This window comes from Nicotiana tabacum, chromosome 10 (assembly GCF_000715075.1).
Source record: "Nicotiana tabacum cultivar K326 chromosome 10, ASM71507v2, whole genome shotgun sequence".
NCBI classification, from domain to species: domain Eukaryota; kingdom Viridiplantae; phylum Streptophyta; class Magnoliopsida; order Solanales; family Solanaceae; genus Nicotiana; species Nicotiana tabacum.
The window spans coordinates 172,418,813-172,430,812 of NC_134089.1; the positions used below are offsets into that span (position 1 = coordinate 172,418,813).

The 12,000-nt window shown below is 37.1% G+C and overlaps 2 protein-coding genes across 2 annotated transcripts; one reads left to right on the forward strand and one right to left on the reverse strand.

Annotated features, from left to right (window-relative positions):
• The first annotated feature begins 826 nt into the window (after window positions 1-826).
• LOC107794095 (protein arginine N-methyltransferase 1) lies at window positions 827-5,572 on the forward strand. Its single transcript, XM_075223563.1, has 8 exons — window positions 827-1,180; window positions 2,030-2,185; window positions 2,433-2,496; window positions 2,591-2,733; window positions 4,021-4,108; window positions 4,262-4,377; window positions 4,482-4,632; window positions 5,003-5,572. The coding sequence occupies exons 2-8, from the start codon at window positions 2,033-2,035 to the stop codon at window positions 5,206-5,208; spliced, it is 921 nt and encodes a 306-aa protein (XP_075079664.1). The 5' UTR covers window positions 827-1,180; window positions 2,030-2,032; the 3' UTR covers window positions 5,209-5,572.
• A 556-nt stretch (window positions 5,573-6,128) lies between these two features.
• LOC107794096 (uncharacterized) lies at window positions 6,129-9,499 on the reverse strand. The gene is made up of 7 exons (XM_016616554.2): window positions 9,206-9,499; window positions 8,877-8,987; window positions 8,613-8,681; window positions 7,964-8,095; window positions 6,871-6,948; window positions 6,653-6,772; window positions 6,129-6,571 (listed from the first exon to the last, which is right to left on the reverse strand). The coding sequence occupies exons 1-7, from the start codon at window positions 9,404-9,406 to the stop codon at window positions 6,383-6,385; spliced, it is 900 nt and encodes a 299-aa protein (XP_016472040.1). The 5' UTR covers window positions 9,407-9,499; the 3' UTR covers window positions 6,129-6,382.
• Window positions 9,500-12,000: the final 2,501 nt, after the last annotated feature.

Here is a 12,000-nt window from a genome sequence, read left to right on the forward strand (position 1 = left end):
TAACATTATATTTATTTTTTGTTATAGATGTAACTAAGGAAGCTGAAGATTCCATAGATATTAAGTATAGAAATATTTCACAAATGCAAAATGAATATACCAAAAATGCACAAGTATGGAGAATTTGAAAAATATAAAAAAGTTTTAATAGGTTATCAAGGCATATATTCATAATTGATTTAACTTATTTATTATTAGTTTATTACTAATAATTAACATTACATTTACTTTTTGTTACAACTCTAACTGAGGAATCTGAGGTTTTCACATATACAATGTATATAAATATCTCAGAAATGCGAAATGAATATTTGAAGCATTAACAATTACGATGGAGAACCGAATATATAAAGGAGTTTTACCAAATAACCCGTTCAAGGAATGACCAAATATATTATGAATGTACAAGAGTACTTTTTTTGGCATTATTCACAATCTCAATAGCACTACGCAAATTAAAGATATTTAGTGTTATTATTTTGTTTGCATTTTTTTTTGGTGTTTTAACTATTTGAGCTAACAGTTATAATATAAACTAATGATGAATAGCCGCACAAAGAAAATAATAAAATAATATATCAAAACCACAAAAGCATGTGAAATGTTTTGATCGCGTGAAAAGCAAAATTAAAATGATGATATATTAGTAAATAGAAATTCATAAATTCATTTCCATTATTGGACCACTTCTTTAGACCATTATTTGTTGCAAGTCGAATTTAGTGGGAAAAATAATAAATATTCTCCTCGGCGAAGGTACATATACTAGTGTGATTTAAGACGAGCACAGCGCCATATAATAGAACACGACGCCGTATAGTTACTCTCTGAATTCTGATTGTCAGTGTAAACAGGTGAGCAGTAGGCCAAGTTGCACCCCCAGTGAAACTGCTCCGCTATAAAACCCCAAATAGAGCTGACCGCTCCCCTTCCATAAACCCTAAATAGGAGCCACCATTTGCTTCTTAAACCCCTACACTTGAAAGCGAAAAATGGATTGTCGAAGCAACAATGAGAATGAGAGCTCGGGAAGCAAAATGAAATGTGAGTATGAAGAGCAAGATGAAACTATAACGGAAAGCTCCAACGTTGAGGTGGAGGAAGACACCGCCATGTGTGAGGTTGGGGGCGACAAGACTAGCGCTGACTATTATTTTGACTCATACTCTCACTTCGGTAAGTTATCTCTTTAAGCTTTTCAGTGTCCCCATTTCTGTTCCGTGATTCCTCAATTCTATGTGCGTGTCTTCGCTTATCTGTGCTATAATGTGAAGGGTGGCCTCTTGATACATTATCAATCATCTGTGCGTTTGCTAAGTTATTCGGGTTGCTTGTGTTTGTGGGGTCCATTCCATTGGTTGGCAATAGCCTTATGCCTATATATACTATGACACAGAACTTTGGTGAAAGATCTTTCTTGGAGCCAAAGTTTGGAAATAAGTGGACCTCTTTCACTTCTTTAGACGCACCAACAAAGAGAGAAAGAAAGAGTGAGGCATCGCAGATTATATAAGAAAATAGTATGTGAGGGTTATTTTTTTGAGTGTTGTAGTGGTCTTTGTAGTATTTTACTCGGGCCTACAAAGTGTAAAATTCATTAATACAGTGATATCAGTTGCTCCTCTCGGGATCGTGGGTTTTCCCCCTAAAAATTTTGGTGTCGTAGTCACTCTTTTATTCTTGTTGATTAACGTATCTTGGTGCTACATTATTATTCCGTTGTTATTATTGTGAATATTATTTCTGGGGTTTATTCCCAACAATATTGCCTTAGCAAAAAAGTACTACTTAATGCACTTGTGCACATTTCATTTTGCTTTTTCATTTTCCTGGAATGTGAAGGGAATGTAGCTTGATATCTTTTAGTTGGTAATCACTTATAGAAGCTAATTTTTCCTCCTTCCTTCTAATGCAGGTATTCATGAAGTAAGTATCCATATTTCATCATTAAATGATGGTGCTCTGCCCTCAGATTTTACTTAAATAGTTTTTAATTCGTAGTTCTAATAGTAATTCTTACTCCCAACAGGAGATGTTAAAGGATGTGGTGAGAACTAAGACTTACCAAAATGTTATTTACAAAAACTCCTTCTTAATCAAGGATAAAGTGGTCCTTGATGTGGGTGCTGGCACAGGAATCCTGTCCCTCTTTTGTGCAAAAGTTGGTGCCAAACATGTTTATGCGGTATGAACTCCATCTCTTGTTCTTCGGCCATACCATCACTCCTATATTATGCTTGTTCCTTATTCTTTCTTGATCATAACATGGTGGCTGTCTTGGTCCACATGCACTGTATAAAAATTTGTTGTCTTCTGTGTTCTACATTATATAGATGTTGCAGCATTAGCTCATAAATTGATGTTGAACAAATTTGTAAAATTGAAGAAGCTAATACTAAGTGCCAACTTATCTTTGCCATTTTGGTTTTCAGATTGAGTGCTCCAGCATGGCTGATATGGCCAAAGAAATTGTAAAACTCAATGGGTTCTCAGATGGTGAGCTAAATTTTTCACCAAGTCATAAACTTTGTGACACGTTTTCTGCTGTATTTACATATTATCTAATTATTGAGTCTGTTTGCTTTCTCAGTTATAACTGTTATCAAGGGAAAGGTAGAAGAGATTGACCTTCCAGTTCCACAAGTGGACATTATTATTTCTGAGTGGATGGGATATTTTCTACTCTATGAGAACATGTTAAATACAGTCTTGTATGCTCGTGACAAATGGCTGGTAAGTTGCGTTTAGTTGTGACCATCAAAAAGTTGCTTTCACTCGTGATGGTTTACTGTTGCTGTTTTTGGTTAATGCAACATTCAGTTCTTGAATTTCAAGTTCTCTGCTGATATCTTATTGCTTTTATCTTGATATCTTTGTGTGTATACTTTTATTCATTTTTTGATTCATAATAAAGTTTCCCCCACTTGTGGGACTACACCGGGTTGTTGTTGATTCATAATAAAGTTTCCCCCACTTGTGGGACTACACTGGGTTGTTGTTGATTCATAATAAAGTTTCCCATGGAATTTGTTACTACCTATGCCTTTGCTACTTATTACAGTAAATGCCATGATTTCTACAGGTATTAATTCCCGCTTTGGTAGATGTCTATCTTCAAACTCATCTTCTGGGATTTTGGCTGACATCAGTTACATAAAATAGTTTTTTTCTTGAATTATTATTTATGTTGGACCTTTGTGGTGTTTTTTCTTGTTTATGCAATAAGCAAATAAAAAGCTTTTGACATACTGTGTGGGAACCTGGACACATGCAGGATGCTTTTTAAGGGAAAATGGAAATGATGGAAGAAAGTAAAAGGTATGAGCAGGAAGAAGTGTTGGTAGTAATGAAATATAAGTGGGGAGTAAGGAAGAGGGCCCCTGTCCTTTTCCAAGTCATGACATTGTGACATTCGCAACCTCTTCTATATTAATTGGACCAAGCTTATTAATTAAAGCTTGGCGATGGGTTCAAAGAAAAAGGCGTGGGTTGCATTCTACCATTGAATGCCAATCTAGACTTTGCCCAACATGCCGTCCCCACCAATCAAACATATTTCAGCTATCATCACATTTCCTGCATTGATCAATCCTTCATGCTGATCCTTCTTCCTTTCACAAAGCACCAAGTCAAACACCCACCGTCACCCAAAAAAGGGAAAAAGAAAAATTTAAGGCACTCAATATCCACTTCAACTTTTGAATTCTCAATCCTCAATGAAGGAAATAAATTGAGTGTACTATGAGAATTAGTATTTAAGTAGTTCATCACTGGCTTATTAAAGACCTAGCGTCACCAAAAATTGGTGACAGGACAATGTGTCTCAGTTTCTGCAGAAAAACTTTTATCCCTGTTTAATGAGCTTTTTCTGATTATTGCTTTCAATAGAGTTGCCCAGGTTAGCTGATTTAATTTGCAAACCAATTTTCTGGAGTTTCCCTTGTGCTCCTCTATTTGGTTGGTGAATTCTACTCAAAAAGGCTTCTTTTTAGTTGTATACCCTTTCTTCTTCCTTTACAGGTAAAAGATGGCCTTGTGCTGCCAGATAAAGCTTCTCTCTATTTAACAGCAATTGAAGATGCTGACTACAAGGATGAGAAAATCGAATGTGAGATTGAACACACGTCTTCTCTTCTCCTTGATGGATATTGGCTTGCTTCTGTATTTAGCATGCACTTCTCATGGGCTTTTCTGGTTACATCGGTCTTTATTAATGGGCTAAACTGTCACTCTGATTCAAATCATTTATATGCTATTGCAGTTTGGAATAGTGTGTATGGTTTTGATATGAGCTGCATTCGGAAGCAAGCTATAATGGAGCCACTTGTTGATACAGTGGATCAGAAGCAGATTGTTACAAACTGCCAATTACTCAAGGTAATTAGAATAGTTGTCCTCAAATTTTCCACATTGAGTAGCCCTACAATGTGTTGTGGAGGTTTTTTACTTCACTTACATATGGATCCCTTTTTCTTTTACAGACAATGGACATTTCTAAGATGGCTTCTGGTGATGCTTCCTTCACAGTTCCATTTAAGTTAGTCGCAGAACGTGACGATTACATTCATGCCCTTGTAGCATACTTTGATGTCTCTTTCACGAAGTGTCACAAATTGATGGGCTTCTCCACAGGTTCATAATTTTTGTTGCTCGTGTTGCTTGTATCAACTTTTGTGCAATTTTTTTTTGGGTTGTGTTTTTTTTTTTGGGGGGGGGGGGGTGCACTAATGGACCATCTGTTGATGAAATTGAAGGAAACCATATTATATGTTGTGCAGCTCCTTGACTTGCTGCTGCACATTTTTTTGGTGATGGGCGTTTGGGCTTTATGTAGTTCTAAGTCTTTTAATTACATGTACTAGATTTCTTTTTCTGAGTCGGTGGATTGGAATTCATAACTCATTTAAGGTCCACCAACTTTACTCATCCCAAATAAAATAAAAAGGAGAGGAAAAGGGGGCAAATGATCTTAATTCTGACTATGAGAGCAAATGATATGCAGGGCCGAGGTCTCGTGGCACACACTGGAAGCAAACGGTACTCTACCTGGAAGAAGGGCTTACCCTTTGCCAAGGGGAAGCTGTAGTTGGGAGCATGACTGTGGCCCCCAACAAGAAAAATCCTCGAGATGTTGATATAATGCTCAAGTACTCGGTAAATGGTCGGCGTTGTTTTGTTTCAACAACTCAGAATTATCGGATGCGATAATGCATAGTGTTGAAGAGCATATGATTCTGCTATGTTTTTCTGATTGCCCCTCTTTGGAGTAAAGCTGGCATAGTGTTGAAGAGCATATGATTCTGCTATGTTTTCCTGATTGTCCCTCTTTGCAGTAAAGCAGAACGAGTCTTTCTTCACCGGATCTGTATTCAGAGCTAATATCACTTTCCAAGAGGCAAATGCGAATTTATGTCTATTGTTTCTGCTGATTATTTCTCCCACAAACTGGGTTATTTTCTTTTCTATTTGTTCTGATATGCAACTACATCTATTTGGCTGCTTTTTGTATGAGGCCAGAAAGGACAATATTGCGAAAAAGCTGCTTAAGAAACGATGATGCTTTTACTAGTTATATACCGATAACTTGGGGAGCAGAGATAATTAGGGGAAATAACAGCTGCAAATGAAGGGCGGCTTTCTCTTTCTCCAAGTTTTGGGAGAAGATAGGATCTGAGATTTGGAAATATCTTTTCCTGCATTGCTCTTCTGCATTTTGACAATGAATTGTGCTAATACCGGGTGGATGTTTTATGACATTGTTGACCGCGAAGTGACAAGTTGTGTCGTACACGAAGCTGTAAGCTCCAAATAAGCGCACACACAATCGGACAACTAGAACTAATATCCTCCTTTACCGTAGACAACCTTAATTCCCCCTCTTTAGATTTGTCTCCTGCTAGGATTGCATTATTGGGTCTCCGATAGGCAGTGAATGCATTCAAACTATGAGTGGATAAAATTGATATATTTCATACAAATAAAGAAGACTACTTATACTGAAAATGTTGGCAACACCAACAATGCCCCTCATTCCCAAGCAAAATGTTGGCAACACCAACAATGCCCCTCATTCCCAAGCAAATTGAACTTGAAGACAGCGTATGTGCATCCATATTGACGCTCATTCATTTTAGTCCAATATAACGTAAAATAAAAATAAAAATGTATTAGTTCTTTACATTTTCTACATCTCTGACAAGACTCTTAGAAATATTGTACCTAAAACAAACGTACCAACATGATAATAGTGTTGGCAGAGAAACAAAATCTCGTGGGCAGAGCATAAGACGAGAATTACAAATTTCCAGTATACTTTTCTAGTCAATATCAGACTACATTGGAAGGGGATAAAAAAAGAGGACAATATTGCAGGGGCACATCATTATAGCTCCCCCTTACTGGTTTTGGAATTCTTCTTCCATTGTGCTTTCTTTGCTCCCCACCAATTTCTCATCTTGTGGGACACTCTGTTAGCGTGAGTCTTCAGAGCCTCACTTGTATCCTGAATCCCTTTAGTGATCCATTGCTTCCAATCATTCTTCTTACTTTCTTTTCCTTTAAGAACCTTCCCCTGCAGAAAATTTCCATATCAATTGAACACTTTTGACTGAGATTTGAAAGCAGTCTATCAAAAGAGGCAACTTGTCTATACCAGCTTTGAGGGAAAGCCACCTTCATCATCATCGTCGTCATCAGCATCTTCATCACCAAAATTTTGGTTCATCAAATCTTCCCTGGAATACATTTGCATGCCAGGGGCTCCAGGCATACCCTGAAACAAAAAATGTTGTAAATTCCGAATTTTCAATCACAGGCATAATATAGAAAGAAATCAATCAGTTGACACTAGTGATAAGCTAGAAAAAGTACCTGCATGGATCTCAGTAGCTTTTCCATTTCAGCCTCTTTTGAGGACTTAGAAACAAAAGGTTCTCCTGGTGCTCTATTCTGAAGCAAAAGAAGAAAGAATACCAACCTATGAATGTGGAAGCTAATTGTATTGCTTATTTAACAGCTAAATCAGCATGTAGCACCTAGGTAATCAAGAATTTATCAGAGAACATACTATACTATGCTTAGAAGAATAAGAAGCCTTCAATCAATTAACAATGGATTGGTGTGACGAACTTTTCATGGGTAGAATATTGTCATTCAAGGTTGCAAGGCACGAAAGCAGATTTCAGATGGCTTCTGTTCCCAAGTGAAATGATCTATTGTATTACTCTTCATAATAATGTATGCTTCTGGCCCCGCACTTCCAAAGGTTTTAGTCCATAAACATTTTGGTTCCAGCAGACAAATACATACATGCATTATTCGATGCATCTTTAGATCAGCACCTTGCCATACAACAAAAACAAACCCAGTATAGTCCCGCAAGTGGTGTCTGGGGAGGGTAGTGTGTGCGCAGACTTTACCCCTACCTTGAAGGTAGAGAGATTGTTTCCGATAGACACTTAGTTCAAAATCAGCACCTTGGCATATTGTCCAGAATATGACTAGTGAGCATTTTCTATCATTTTGAGTTGAGTCTCTCAGTATAGCTAGCAACCAATTTAATTTCTTCCCAAAAAGGAACTGAAATAATACATGTATAATTTGTCACCAATCATTCACAGATCTCTCTCTGTGTTTTCCAATAACCAAATATTTCGAAACAGTACATGCTCAAGCAGAGCTCACTCTTCCTACAGCTGAATAACTGGCACAAACCAACTATATGTCTGATAAAAGACACAGTTTAGCGTTACAACAAAAGATCAAAACATTTTGGGATGTGGCTCATCTCTCATGTCTAAAGAGCAGGGACTAATTTTTTCTGATAAAGCTAAAGAACAAGGACTACTTGCTATATTTTTTACAAAACAAGCTAATAGTGGGCCAGAAAGGCAGCAAGAGTGAGAAGAAGGCACAGAAATTCGGATATTGGATGAATTTACAGGTGAAGCCTCAGTGACATTACCTTAGGAACTGGAGGTGGTGCCTTACTACAAGATTTACTCAAATCCTTGCAAAGGAAACTTTTCAAAGAATCAAGATCTGGATTGTGTTTGTACAGATATTCTGCCACATCCGTATCAGAATAGTCCATGACCTGCAAAAATATGAAGACAGATAATTGCTGCAAGAAAATTGTTTGCTTGTCCTACTTAAGACAGCACCATATAGAATCTACTCACTAAACAAGTTATACTTTGCACAACGTTTGCAGATGAATCAACTTCCCCAATCTAACACTACTAGCAGAAGCGGAAAGGATAGAAAGGAAGGTTTAAGGTTTGAATCAATAAATCAACACAATCTTTTTCCAGTGGCACTGAAGCAACAAAGGAATTTCAAGAGCAACATACTATGTGCTTTCGCTCGTTTGACTTAGGAAGCCAATGAGTATGGATATCATTATTAACGTGATCAAATCATTATTGCACAAGGAGAGTAAATTGGTAAGCACATGAGCTTTTTATTTGGGAAAAGTTAAAAACACATTTGTAACTGGAGATTCAAACGTAAGCATCTATCATGTCATTATGAACCCTTTAAGCATTCATGAACTCAGTGCTAGTATGCATCACTACTAAAGCCAAATACACATAATAAGTAGGAAAACTTACATCTTGACAAGCACGCTCTATTGTTTTACATTCTGAATTACATTGTCCCTCAGAGTCTTGTTCAACCAGCTGAACATAGGTAAATATCAAGTGAAAAACCTTTCAGAAATATAAAAAAGAAGAAGAGGAACTTGGTGCCCATCATCAGCACTTTAAAGTTGTATACCATCAGCCGAATTCACCAAAAGAAGTTATATAAGATAAAGAAGATGGATTAAGTCACAAAATCAGAAGTAAAGAAAAGAAGACGGGCATAATTCTTACCTCCAACCTATCTCCTTGTTCAACTATATCAATTTTAAGGATCCAATCAGCTTCCTGCTTCTTTAAATTACATACATTCTCTGAAATCTCTATTATCTGATATTCCGAGATCTGACATCATCAAACCACATCCATTGCATCAGACAAATAGACATTAAAGAAAAAAAATAAACACCGAGGAAACAATAGTTAAACGCAAATATCATCCAAAAACCATTAACAAACCTCCATGTTTAATCAGTATTCTCAATTCTGATCAATTGAACTTTCCAGAATACTAAATATAAGTAAGTGAGCTAGAAAAAGGGAACCACAGATGAGAAAGTTACCTTCTTTGGGGAGATCTCAGCTCGTTTGTTCTGAACTTGATTGTATAGCTGATAAGCCAGCTTCTCACACACCTGACATTTTATATAGGGAATGTCCTCTTTTCTTGCCACCCCTACTGGTTTCTTTGAGCAGTGAGTAATAGGAAACCATGTTGTTATCACCATCAATGATAACAACAATAACAATGGCACCTTCGCCATTACTTCTGTCGACAAACTTTCGTTGTATTCAAGGGCGGCTCTAGGGTAAGGCAGGCGAAACCCTTGCCTTAACGCCCCAAATATTTAAGGCCCAAAAATATATATATAATTTATAATTATATATTACTAGTTAATAAAAAGTTTCAAATTTTATATTTTTTAAAATTTGGTAGAGATAGGTTTGAATGAGTTACTCCCTTCGGTTGTTTTAAACATATTAAAAAATTCATTTTTTTAACGTTAATTAGCAATAAAATTGACTATATTGATATTTACCATCTCTTCAATTTTTATTTTATTTTATTTTATATTTGACATAATATCATTTTGAGATTTGAGATGTGATGATTAGCAACTCCCAGAACCGAAGCAGCTAGCAGAACTCATTGAAAACTTTGTGAGTATCAAAGATTATTTCAAATTTTCAGTAAGATATCTCAATTTGTCATGTAATTTCAATTTAAAAACGTTAGCGAACTATAAAATGGAGCTAAAAAAATTCAACATTTCCTCTCTAGTTTTCTATTTTACAAAAATAATTAACATGAATTATAGGAGATGGAGTGATCATCATATTTTATAACAAGTGTAAGCACGTGATTTTTGCTTCACAGACAATCGCTCCAAAAGAAAATAAAAATAGTGACAAATGACTTCGCGGTACAATTTTTCGAGTTTTCCGTGACATGTGTTTGTGGGTCTGTCCATTTTGCATTTAATCATTAATCAAACAAAATACAAAAAAATATGTATGCATTTCTAGGTTGTAATTTAACCATTTTAAATTTTTCTTATATAGGTGTGTGAATAATTGTGTTAAGTATTGATTAATGGGTATTTCAAATTCATTTTTTAATTTAGTTGAATTTTTAAAATTAGAAAACAAAGAAAAAGAGTGCAAATTATTTAGAAAACCGGATTGGGCCTATTTGTTTCAAGATTTTAAGGCCCAAAAACAGCCCAAACACAGGCTGCCCGGACACGGTCCAAATGGCGTCGTTCTGTCCCGTCTAAGCTGGGCCGTTGATCTCGAGTGGATCGACGGCCAGGATTACACCCCCAGATCCATTTAACATAACCCGACCCAATAACCGGTTCAGCCCAGCCCCTCACTTAAACCAAACGACCCCGTTTAAATATCAAACGACCCCGTCTCATTTCTCACCATCAGATCCAAGCCGTTGAGATCATCTGATCTAACGGCTCAGATCCAATCCCCTACTCCGTATATAAGCTTTCCCTCACACCCCACGCCCCCTATCCGAACCCCACCCTTCACTCGTCTCCTTCCCCAAGCCCTGAAACCCCCAAACCCTAACGCCGCCCTAGTTTCCCTTTCACCAGAACCCGACGGCATGAACGCCGATGACCACCCCCTTCACACCCCTGAAGCATCCAACCACCCTGAACACGAATCCATTAACCATGTACCTCGAATCACCTCCTATCGTCTCGAATCTGGATTTGAAGATTCGAGACGAAATTCGATCTATGCCAAACCACCCCATCTTCATACCAGACACTCCCCTGACCCTCCTCGTGACCAAACCAAGCTTGGTTTGGTCCGAATCTACCCACAACTTCTAAAAAATCAGATCTGAAAATTCAGACCTTAGAACACATGAACCTGGGGAATCCGGCTAGCCTTAACGGGGGTTTGAGGTCTAATAGACCTTAATCAAGGTGTTCTCATGTGAGAACACCCCGATTAAAGTTTGTTCGGCCTCAAAGGGTCAGAGTTGAGTCAGATTCGGATCAATTTTGTTTGGACATTTCTCGGTAAGTTTTTCTTTTCCTTTTGTTTTATTCAACCGCTATTTAAGTTGTCACAGTATGTTTCATTGTGTTTGTTTGTTATTTTTGTTATTTTTCATTCGGATTTCTTCCATCTTTGTCAAAGACCTTTATTTGGTCGATTGTTTCTGTGAGTGATTTGAACGTATCCTATGATAAACATGTCCGATTAGGATAGTCGTCGCATAAATAACTTATATAGGTTCCCAGTTGATTGACCAAAGTTGTCCGAAGCCCTTTGGGTCCATGTACGTATTGTTTATATGAGCGACTGATTGTTACCTGTTATAATTAGTATAGTCGACTTGATAAATGTCGTCGATTAACTTCCTACGACTGAATGTTCAAATATTCTAATACGTACAACCTCACTTGACTGAATGGACCTGTATTGTGATTTGAATGTTGGACATTATCTATGAATGCTAGTTTGTAACTGCATTGTAAACAATTAAAAGAACCAGGCTAGGGCAGTTCTGAAATTGAACTTTCAGAAGTTCAAAATGTCCTGAGGCTGCAGTGATGCAGGACAGTAATAATCAAGGGCTAACAGGGGTGGTCTGGGGCTTGAAAAGAACAGAAAAAATTAGTTTAAATGAGCTGACAAGTAGGGTACTAATTTAGGATTAAACTAATGCTCAATGGGGAACAAGACACAAGAGTATGGGGCTTTAAAATGAATAATAAAATGAGCCCATAACTCTTGATTAAAGAATAAACCAGGCGTGGGGAACAAATGGCTGGCATCAAAAGATGTTTAGGCATGGGATTTAAGAAGTATGGGCAGTCTGCAAGTGGGA

What these genes read in the sequence shown, in the direction of transcription:
- LOC107794095 (XM_075223563.1), top strand. Translation starts at nt 2,033, where the DNA reads ATGTTAAAGGATGTGGTGAGAACTAAGACTTACCAAAATGTTATTTAC. An exon ending in GTGCCAAACATGTTTATGCG is followed by an intron (nt 2,186 to 2,432) that starts GTATGAACTCCA and finishes TTTGGTTTTCAG; the next exon opens with ATTGAGTGCTCCAGCATGGC. An exon ending in ACTCAATGGGTTCTCAGATG is followed by an intron (nt 2,497 to 2,590) that starts GTGAGCTAAATT and finishes TTGCTTTCTCAG; the next exon opens with TTATAACTGTTATCAAGGGA.
- LOC107794096 (XM_016616554.2), bottom strand. Translation starts at nt 9,406, where the DNA reads ATGGCGAAGGTGCCATTGTTATTGTTGTTATCATTGATGGTGATAACA. An exon ending in CTGAGATCTCCCCAAAGAAG is followed by an intron (nt 8,988 to 9,205) that starts GTAACTTTCTCA and finishes TGATGATGTCAG; the next exon opens with ATCTCGGAATATCAGATAAT. An exon ending in CACCACCTCCAGTTCCTAAG is followed by an intron (nt 6,949 to 7,963) that starts GTAATGTCACTG and finishes CTTTTGCTTCAG; the next exon opens with AATAGAGCACCAGGAGAACC.